General features: G+C 35.8%; 1 protein-coding gene across 1 annotated transcript; it reads right to left on the reverse strand.

Moving 5' to 3' along the window:
* Positions 1–6,125: 6,125 nt before the first annotated feature.
* Positions 6,126–10,300, reverse strand: LOC18995778 (putative aquaporin PIP2-2). Its single transcript, XM_006846708.4, has 4 exons — positions 9,889–10,300; positions 8,712–9,007; positions 6,669–6,809; positions 6,126–6,576 (listed from the first exon to the last, which is right to left on the reverse strand). Exons 1-4 carry the CDS (start codon positions 10,181–10,183, stop codon positions 6,457–6,459), a joined length of 852 nt encoding a protein of 283 aa, XP_006846771.2. The 5' UTR covers positions 10,184–10,300; the 3' UTR covers positions 6,126–6,456.
* Positions 10,301–11,675: the final 1,375 nt, after the last annotated feature.

Below are 11,675 nucleotides of genomic sequence, written 5' to 3' on the forward strand. Positions count from 1 at the left end.
CTGCATAAGAGAAAGCAAAATTACAGCCAAGAATAGAAAGAAAAAGGGAGAGAGAGTTCTCTTTTATCTGGAAAGAGGGATATGAATCTCTCTGTTTAGTTGGAATGAGAAAGAGGGATCTTGAGACGAGCATTCTTGAGAGGGAGAGCTCTACCATGAGAGGTCTCTTGTACCTCGAAAAGGGAGCAAAAGACCTTAAAAAATTAAATTAAGACCCACTTCAAAAATTCATTTATAGAAGGTCATTTCGATGTCCACATATCCTCAAATTGTTTATCTCAACCTCAAGATGTGCGAACATGAGAAAAAAAATACATTTCAACTCTTGGAAAAAGTCCATCTTGTAATGTATTTATGGACCTTCAATTTTCAAAAACTTTCTAGTGTTCATAGATTTGCTCGATTTACACTATTTTTTTAATTTTAAAATTTATAATTAGATATGAAAGTAAAGTTTGAAACTCACAAAAATATTCAGTACCGAAAAACATATTCCGACACAAAAGGTGCGCCGCACTTTGATTGTTTGGGGCCTCAAGCCCTATACATATCCATATTATCCTTTTTTAAGCCCATGTATATTAGATGCTACCTTATTATATCAGTTCGGGCTCTGCTGCTACAAAACTTTTAAGCCTGTATTTTGCACCTTGCCATATCAAGTGAGCTACAAAACCCCGTATTATCCATATTATCCTCTTTTTTTTTTTTTTCTTTTTTTTCTTTTTTTTTTTTTTTTTCTTTTTTTCTTTTTTTTTTCCAGTTGTTAGGGGTAAGATTCAAACTTGGAATGTAGCATTGCAATGTCAACACCAAAGCCAATCAAACCCAAACTCGACTCCTAAATGGTTGGATTAGCTTGATCAACCCATATATTTTCTCGTACTTGTACTGCCACTCTTCAAGAGCAAAAAAAATAACGACCATTTGTTATTTGAAAACTGAAGAAAATATCAATAGCCAAACCACTTCAATGATTCATCACTAACTAACTAACTTGATATTTCATCTTAAATTTTCTTTCAATTGTTATTTTCTCCCGCTAGTTCTTCACTGAAAGAATTACTTAAGAGTTTTAGACAATTATATATATATATATATATATATATATATATATATATATATATATATATATATATATATATATATATATATATTTACAAGCCAATTTCAATTAATTGGAAAAAAACTATAATGATGATGATGATGACGACAAGTATTTATTTCCCTGTGTTTCTTATTAGGGCCTTATCTGACTTAGCAGGATGGCAGATTGCCATCTACACTTTTGGGCCCCTTGCTGCCCGCAATGCTGTGAAAGGACTCTAGGCTTCATTGACATGTTACCATGATTGTTAGTGTTATGTATCCATCTATGTGATTTATTTGAAATTTTTTAATATTTATATATTTATTTAGTTTTATTAATAACCGATTTCAAATAATTGAGATAAAGCTCAAATAACGATGAGAATAATCTATTTTCAATAAACTAGCAGGCCTTCAAACACGAGCCCCACCTGTTGTATTAATTTTAAAATGCGCATACTACGCCAAAACTATAAACTTCTATGGTTTATATCCAGTTGTGAGCGTGAATACAAGAGCTCTTGTCATGATACCTAACTTTATGCTCAGATTTAAGAGGGAAAAAAAAAGAATATCTATGCAAAAAGATCAAATGCACCAATTGGACCATATCATCCATTCATTCCCTTGGGTAAGAACATATACTAGAGTTCTTTTTGAACCTTATTCCCTTGGGTAAGAACATATACTAGAGTTCTTTTTGAACCTTAGAGAAGTAACCTCTGAAATCAACTAAACAAAGTAAAAGTTAAAAAGTAAAATAAAGAGGACAAAAATCAAATAGGACTGAACAGAAAGACCAATTTTTGGATGGTCAGATCGAAATGTTAAGGAGCCCAAGAACTTTTTTTTTTTTAATTAAACATCCAGCGATGCTAAAGTAAAGCCCAAATTTTAGATAAAAAATATCCTCATAACCAGCATCTTGTGCCTTACAAGTAGTATTGTTCACCCCGATGCGGTAGATAAGTGGACAGGGTCGCGATAGGACCTTAGTTAGTCACAGGGGCCTTAGTTTAGGAATAGCATTTTATTCTACAGTCACATGGGCTTTGCTCTACGTCTAGTCTATCTATCAGTCAAAAAATGTGGGCAAATTCCGTAATATATATATATATATATATATATATATATATATATATATATATATATATGGTTAAAGTAAGATACACTTCAATTGCCGGAAACTACGAAAATGGTAATGAAATTTAAATACTAAAAATGGTACAGATCCAGCAGATTTATAGGCACTTGAAAATTTGGAAAATCGATAAACTAGACAATTTATTGCAAGATGCAGTATTCTTAAGACTTGAAATCTTTTCTCCGTGTTTTGATATTTCATCTATCTCGCAACCATGATGATCAATAGGAGGGTTTTTCAGTCTCTAAACAATAATTTTCAGTAAATATTCAAGGCATGCCTCTCTTCTTACAAATATTTAAGGCATGCCTCTCTTCCCCCTCCCTCTGCTCTGCTGCTCATAATGGATTTTTAAGGTACGCCTCACTTGTACTATATAAGGTTGAAGCCTCATATAAACGCTCGTCCCCATCTCTTGATAGAGAGTGATGATAACGAAGTTGGATTAAACACTAAAAAACCGTTCAATTGCGCAAGTGGGGTAAGGAGGGTGAGGCAAATTGTATGTTACATAGGACCGGTTTCCATGCGGCCAAGCCCGCATAAGTAAAAATACAAGCCTCCTAATAAATCTATTTTTTAGATGGATTTTTTGACTTAATTTTTTGGGGATATGTAATCTCTAATATGAAGATCATGAATATGAAAAATTAAATAAATTTTAAAAACTAGAAATAATAATTCTAGTAAAAAACATTTGGAATGTTAGTATCCATTTTGTTTAGATGGAACACCTACTTGCATCCATCTTCAAGATGGATGCTTTACACTTTTTGGACGGCATAGGTAGTCATGCGGTCCAGCATGCATGAAACACTTTTCAATAATAAAATCATCATTGTAGTAACGTGGCTGGAATTGTGGTAGTAGTACTCCCCATGCTTCAGTTTATACGTTGTGGCTTCTATTCCCATTGATAGCTTCAAAAACTACTAACCCTTAAAAAACGGGTAGGGCACCACTTAATTACCCCCAAAAAAAACAAAAAAAAAATAGTTGTATGTCTTTTTTTTCTAGAGGTGGCAATGGCTCTTTGGGATTAGACCTGAGATCACCAGACCCTGACCCAAAAATTAATGTAGGACCCAGACTCAGACCTAAATTCGATCCAAAAATCAAAATATCTATAAATTTAGATATATTTCATAAATTTGCTAAATATGTACATGCACTATTTAAAAATTGTAACAAAAATATATAGTTATATTTACTTAAATATTATTTAAGTATCATACATAAATATTATTTAAATATCAACACTATTCAGATTGAGTCCAAGTCAGGTCTGCATGGACCCGAACCTGACCTGCCGGGTCCAATTTTTTAATCCATACTCGGACCTGATCAGGTCGTGGGCTCTGGCTCTGGGTCTGGTCCCCTGCCACCCCGATTTTTCTCTTTAGACGGGAGGGAAAGTAAAAAGAAAGATGAAAATTCTAGTGGTTATGAGAGAGAGAGAGAGAGAGAGAGAATTCACACTAATCAAACAAAGTGGGTTGGTGTAGTAAAAGATGACAATTCTAGTGGTTGAGAGAGGGGGTATTTTTCAAATTTGAGGAGAGAGAGAGAGAGAGAGAGAGAGAGAGAGAGAGGGTGTCTTCTTTGTTTTTTGGGGTGAGTAAGAGGGGGTGTCTTTCACACCAAGTAAATGTACAAGTTGGTGGTTCTTGTAGTAAAAGATGACAACTCTAGTGGTTTCCATGTCAATTTCCTATGCCCCAAATCCCACCTTCCACTCATATAAATAAATTTTAGATTATCCTTGTCAGTTTTAAGAAAGCAGCACTTACCTACTACTGACCTTTTCTACACCACTCTTTCACTGATAGAGAGAGATTATTCTTGCCTTTTCAAACATTAAAATATGAAAGAAACCTATCCTTAGGTAACCAACTACTATACATAATTGATTTATAACAATTATTTTAGAACACTCTCCTTAACTTCAAGAAAGACATGTTTTTTTGAGGGAAAAATAAAACATTAAAATATATAAAAACAAATATTTCCCAAGGTAAACAACTATTACGTATGGTAGATTCTTTTACAGTGTTGGGTGAGATCAGCATAACGTAAGGGCTTCTTTTTTTCCTTTTTTTTTAATTTAATATGTTAAAGGTGGAAATTGAGGGTATTTTAAAATCTTTTAATATATTTCCATCCCTGATTATAAACTTGAAACTTCAAGAAATAGCCAACCTATAAAGAGATGGGCAATGGGCTAAGTAACCCGACACAGAGAAATGAATCCCTACGGATTTGGTTTGGAAAATTACCCCCATTAAATTTTGGCACAAGAGCCAGACCTAGAGGGCAGGGCTGGTCCCAAACTGTGAGCCATGGCGGGTTCCAATTTCTTTTTCCTGCCTGCATTTTTTTATATATATAATTAGCCACAACTCGGCCATTAATGAACCTGATTAGGGCCAATCACCAAGCCAAGGCCTCCTAGGCCATGCCCATTGTCAGCCCCACCCGTTGAATACTATAATAAAGGAAATTTTATTTATGAGTTTTATTAGGGTACCTGATCCTTGCGATCACCTTAATTCAACCACTCTTTCCTTTATAGATTGCTTGATTTAAGCTATTTTTTAGAGTTTAAATTATTTTAAGTAGATATAAAACTAGACGCTCATTTAGCACAACAAACCCGATTCATGTAACTAATCCTAATTAGTTAAAAACAAAAAAAACAATCTTGATCGATGATAATGAGATAAAAATAGATTTTTATATTATTCTAAAAAAAATTTAAAAAACTCCAAAATTAGACAAAGTTTGGAAGTATGCTTTTCTTTAGTTGTTTAAGTTGCATGTACTTGAGAAGCGTATTTTCCTGGCGAGGTACTTGAATTGTGTATCTGTTGTCATCGAAGGTGACTCCAAGCGTTTTTGTTGATTTTATGAATCACCGTTGCAAACTTCCTTGTAGATTACTTATTATGTTCACTAATTGTATCACCGACTGTGTCAAACAAAAGAGAAAGAGATGATGCAGTAGGCGATACGCTTCGCACACTGTGTCATAAAGAGAAGATAGGCACTAGGCTTCGCCAATTGTTAGACAAAAAAAAGAGAAGATGCAGCCCCACATTAGACTTCGCTGTATCAGACAGGAGAAAAAAAGGATACAGTCGGCACTAAGCTTTGCCAACTGAAGGAAAATTGACAATCGACGTTAGGGTTTACCCATTGTATTATACCGAGATCAGTCGACAACAGATGCAACGGTGGATATACAATTCGCCATCATAATACGTAATCTGCGAGAAGGCTTGCCCAATGGTGATTCATAGAATTAACAAAACGGTTGGAGACCGTAAATAGAGGCCGCTGAGTATCTAGGCGAGGCAGCAGTTTCTATAAATGAAGCAATGGTTTGGTGCGGTTGCCCGCCAAACTTTGTAACGCCTTTCATTTCATTTTATGTGTGTTCTCTTAAGAATTGTTCATGTACCATTTTCTTAGTGTATTAAAAAACGAGTAGGGACCCCAATATCCCCACCGATCCGACCAAAAAAAAAACGAAAGTGTTGCAACCATCAACAGACCACACCGTTGAATTTTTTTTTTTTTTTAAATCGCTCATGCTAAAATAACGTTGCATCGACACAATGATAACTACAATTAACATCAAAAAATAATTTTTTATACTTTGGATAAGCGACAACTGCGCCATCTATGGAAGCTCTAGAAATGTGTCTAGAAAAGCTGGAGAAGAGAAAACATTGGTGATTTAGAGAGAAACAGAAACATAAGTAGTGATTTAGAAAGAAACAGAAACATAAGTAGTGATTTAGAAAGAAACAGAAACATAAGCACGTAGTGATTTACAGAGAGAAAAAGAAACATAAGTAAAGGATCAAAGGTAACAAGCGAGCCAATTGAATTTGGAAGTGAAAGAAAGCACATGACTATTCACTAGAACCTCTCTTTTAAGTACAGGAACACAAGACCAACATACAAAACCCAAAAACTAGAGAGAGAAAGAGAGAACTCTAGAGAGGATTAAATGCAGGAAAACCCAACATTTATCTACAGTTCCAGGCCACCTGATGGTCTAGAGAGAAGCAGCCCAAGCACACATCCAAGGAGGGAGAAACAGTTAGAGAGAGAGAGAGAGAGAGAAAGTGGCCCACTCCATTCTCATTATTCTTTCTCCTAAAAATCACTCTTTGATCCCCAAACCCATTCACAAAACACAGAGAGCTGGAGTTTTCTTAAACATTGGGGTTGCTCCTGAATGAACCCAGAGCTTTAATGGCAGCTGCCCTCAAAATGTATTGGTGATATGCAGCAGCAATGGCAGCTCCAATGAAGGGCCCAACCCAAAAGATCCACTGCCACAAATATAAATGAAACTTGGTGTCAGAGCCCTCTCTCTCTCTCTCTCTCTCTCTAAAATATTAGGAGTGTAACAATGAATATATACCTGATCATCCCAGGCTTTCTTCTTGTTGTAGATGACAGCAGCTCCAAAGCTCCTAGCAGGGTTGATACCTGTTCCAGTGATTGGGATGGTGGCCAAGTGCACCATGAACACTGCAAACCCAATTGGCAATGGTGCCAACACCTACACCAACAAACAATTTTCAATCAACAATTCATTCATAATTGTAATCATAAGAGGGAGAAGCTCCTTATTTCAATTATTCTCTCTAAATCACACGTCGTCTTAGAGAGAACTCCTTGATTCAATTATTTGCTCTCAGGTCATTAATCCTATAAAGAAAGGTCCTTGTTTCAATTGTTTGATCCAGTGATTTAAAAAAATAAAATGATGGGTGATCCGGATCAGGCAACTAAAAAAACTGATTCGGATCAGTAAATCGGTGGTCCAGATCGCTCGTCTACCGTCTACTGTGCAGATAAGAAGCGTACCAGCAGAATAATACATGAAAAAAATAGAGAATAGGCCAAAAACCAATCCAGCCCAAATTGCCATTTTAATGTGCTGAACCAGGCCCATTTTTCCACGTATAATCATCGACTCCCGGGTCGATCCGGGCGTATTTTTTAAATCAATGGTTTGCTCTCAGATAGAGAAACTCCTTAATTCAATTATTTGTTCTCTCTCTACATTTTGCCAATCCTAGAGAGAGAATCTCATCAGTTCAATTATTGCTCTCCCTCAAATAAAAAAAAAAGACATACAAAAATAAAGTGAAAAAGGGCATCTCCATTAATGCAGACATGGAAAATAATATCCAAAAAAGTAATTACTTCAGAAAAGTAAGAAATCTTTGGTCAAAAAAGAGAGAGAGAGAGAGGAAAAAAAAGCAAAAGACCCCATCTTTCTTACACTTGTCCAAAGTCCACAACAACCCATAAAAATCCAGATGCGTTCAATCTTAAAATTTGTGTGAACAAAAATTTAGTTGCAGGCATTACACGGCAATTGTTAGAGAGAGAAAGTTGGTCCATATTTCCACAGTTAGAAAAAGGCCAACTCATTTCTCTCTCTAAAAAGTTTCCTGAAACTAAATGCAGATTGGAGCCAGCTGGACTTTGGATAAAACAATCCCATCCGAGTGAAATAAAAATTTGGCATTTTACCTGAAGAGACAGCAAGCAAACAACTACCATTGTTTCCCACTCATAAAGTTTAGTGCAAATACAGGAATAATTTCACAGAAAAAGCGGAGAGAGAAAAAGAGAGATGAGTAGCGGAAAATAGTTGATATCAAAAGTAAGGTATGGCAGAAGGAAAAAAAAAAACAGCACCTTCTAGAGCGAGATCTAGAGAGAGAATGTGATGGGAACATTTACTTCATATTTACTCATGGCGGTACACCAGTAAGCATAGGGACAGTGAATTTTAAAACAATTTTAGAAAGAGAGGGAGATTGCCTGAATGAGAAGGTTCTCAGAAAACAATTTTAAAGGAGTCGAGAAGTTTTTTAGAGAGAGAGGGAGATTGCCTGGAAGAGATGCTGTTTCTCAGAAAACAATTTTAAAGGAGTCAAGAAGTTGTAGAGAGAGAGAGAGAGGGAGATCGCCTGAAAAGAGAGAGCAGAGCTATTTCTTAGAGAGACTGTTAAAGACAAATCGAGCCAGACTCGAAAACCAGTAAAGTCCCTGGGTCCGAGTAACTAGTAGACCGGCCGGCCTAACCAGGCAGGGGCAGGCATAGGCAGGCTCAAAAAGTATTAAAAAGATAAAAAAGTCTTAAAAAAAAAATGGAAAGTATATTTAATGAAAAATTAAATAAAGCACATTCAAATGAACTTGAGAAGTAGTGAAAAAATTTATTCTAAAAATCAATTGGTGGCTATGGATATTTTCAAAATAAACCAAAACATGAAAAAAAAATGTAAAACTAAATATTCAGGGCCGAAAATGCTTTCCAATAGCAAAAATAAAAAAAATAAAAAAAAAAATTCTAGAAAACAAGAGACCCACAGGAGCATATGCAATTAAAACCTTAAAACACAAATCCTAGAGAACTTAGACTAGTTTAGAAAGAGAAACTCACAGGAATATGGGAATCCCTGGCGCTCCTCTTGGGATCAGTTGCAGAGAAGACGGTGTAAACGAGCACAAAAGTGCCAATAATCTCAGCCCCCAACCCCACTCCCTTGTCGTAACCATTAGACAAGGTATTAGCCCCTCCTCCGTAACGATTGTAGTAGGCGCTCTGGAAGCCCTTAACCAGGCCAACACCGCATATCGCACCGAGGCACTGAGCCACCATGTACATCACTGCCCTGATCAGAGACACCTTCCTGGCCAGGAAGAGTCCGAAGGTCACGGCAGGGTTGATGTGCCCACCTGTTTGTTAGAGAAAGATGAACAAATTTAGAGCGTGGAAGATGTGAGAGAGATATGTTGAAGGTGAAAGAGAGATTTTCCCAAATTTGCATGAGGAAAACTGAGATTTTGAAAACGCTGGAAGAAAAAACTCTCCAAGAATAAAGAACAAAAAAAAAAGCCACAAAATTTCTTATACTTCACCCCTCACTACAGTCCTCCACAAAATCCCATACTTTCTCACACAAAAAAACCTGGAGAAACATTTTCAGTAGCCAAAAATCTTCATGAACTCCAAAAAAAAAAAACTCTTAAAAATGCCCCAGAACCCATCAACTCAAAAACCCCCATAAACTCAGAGAAAAAATAAAAATAAAAAACTACAGAGGAAAAAAAATTTCACAGAAATAAAAAAGGACCTTGAATTAAAAAAAAAAGAAGGAAAATAAGTGTACTCAACACCTGCACAGAACAAAATCCATAAAACACAAAAAATCCTCCATGAACTCCCCAAAAAACAAAAAAAAACTCTTGCACAACTTCTGAGAAAAGAAGCCATACAGCCCAAAAATCTGAATGAAGTCCACAAAAAAAAACCACTTACACTGAACAACTAGCGAGAGAAAAAACCATTAGAACCCAGAAATACACTGAACTCCCGAACAAAAAAAAACTCACACTAGACAACTTGAGAGAAAAAATGCCAGAGAACCCAAAAAATCTCCATGACCCATGAAAATACACTGAACATCTAGAGAGAGAGTAAGTCTTTGAACCCAAGAACTCCCCATGAACTCCACACACACAGACACAAAATCTCATACTAAACAACAAGAGAGAGAAAAAGCCATAGAACCCCAAAAACTCCATGAACTCAAGAAAAAGAAGAGAAAAAAACTCACCAGAGATACCAGCAGTGCAGTAAACCAGGATAAAAATCATCCCACCAAAAGCCCAAGCAATGCCCAAAACTCCCACCCCATCACACTGATCAGCTTCACTCACCCTCTTGTAACCGATCACTGTGGCCACTGTCACATACAAGAACAGCAAAGTAGCTATGAACTCAGCTATCAGTGCCCTGTAAAATGACCATTTTGTCAGCTCCTCCAAATCAATGAGAGCGGCAGGAGGAGGGTCAGTATAGTCTTTTGCCGTGAACTCTGGTTGCTCTGAAACCTCCACATCCTTCCCCATTTTTGGCCGGAAAAAAAACGGAGAGCTCTAGAGAGAGAGAGAGTTTTAGAGGGAGAAAGGGGTTAGAGAGAGAGTGGGTTTCGGGAAACCGAGTGTAGAGAGAGAAACTGATTGGATGTTTCCCCTGGTATGGTCAGGAGCGGTATTTATGGGCCTTTGAGGTGATCAGCTATGGGTTTTATTTTATTTATTTTGTTAAAATTTACTTTTTCATATGTGCATTTCTTCTTTAGAGAGAGAGAAGAAAATGGTTTTGCGGTTTGATTTATTTGCCGCCCCAAACCGACTAATTGCAATTATTTCGTTTTCATGGGCCCATTTCGCCACCTCTGCATGTCGGATGAAAATCATCCAATTTGTTTTTTTATGGGCTCTCTCACTCTGGCTTTTTTCTTCTTTTATTCTTTCGCTTGCTCTCTTTGGAACATAATGTATATTTACTCCATCAGGTAAACTGCCACTTTGTTTTAAGATCTATTCGAAACTAACAATTCAAATTACGATTGTATATTTAAATTTTAAAATATTGCTGACCCCAAATAATTGGGATAAGTATCAGGTGCTGATGATTTGATTAGCACTTGTGATTAGGAATGATTTGGTTTAAATAGAAGGCTCTTAACGGCAAAATAAAAGGCAAAAAAGACCGATGAAAGAAATGAAAAGATATATCGTGACTTATAGTATAATTAAAAGTATATCGAGTGAAATAACATAATAGAATTTAGTTGAGCCTCAAATAGTTAGGATAAATATGAATGATAATGACGATGACAATATTTTACACATGGTATGCATGTATATTTGTAAGGAATTTTTCCAAAAATATTATTTCTTGGTATTTGAAATGTTTTTCTTATCTTATATTTTACACTCATGTCTTTTCTATTTTTTTCAAATTACAACTGTTAGAGAACTTCTGGTGTCTCTTTTTTCCGTATGTTGATCACATTTCAAATCGACTTTTCCAAAGATTAAGAAACGTGGAACTAGAAGTTCTGAATTGTTCCCTCAATAAATATATAGACATGGTTCCCAGTTCATAAGTTTAAGTTTGGAACATGCATTACTTGTGAACTTTTTTAATTTCAAACTTAACACACTTATGTTTTTTTGGGGGGACTTAGGGCCTCGTAGAGGGTATGATCTTTACTAAAGCATAATAGCATACTAAGTTACATATAACATGACCAAATTAATTGAAAAAAAAAAAAGATGATGATGACAATGAAGACACTTACGTTTTTCTTTTTCAGATTCTATATAATGAGACCATTTACGTTTGGCACAAATAGATTAGAATTATCTATAACCATACTATGTGAATTACGTTAGTTTGGGTGTTTTACAAAATTTCGTGAAATTTTTTTGAACTTTGAGCTTTGTTAATGTAATAAATGCAAACACCCAATTTCACATTCAATGATCAAAATTAATTGTGCACACGTTCTAACAAAGGTAAATGGTGTATGTGTTTCCTGTTTTATTAATG

The sequence above is a fragment of the Amborella trichopoda genome, chromosome 7 (assembly GCF_054954075.1).
Source record: "Amborella trichopoda isolate Santa Cruz 75 chromosome 7, AtrichopodaSantaCruz75HAP2 v2.0, whole genome shotgun sequence".
Lineage (NCBI taxonomy): Eukaryota > Viridiplantae > Streptophyta > Magnoliopsida > Amborellales > Amborellaceae > Amborella > Amborella trichopoda.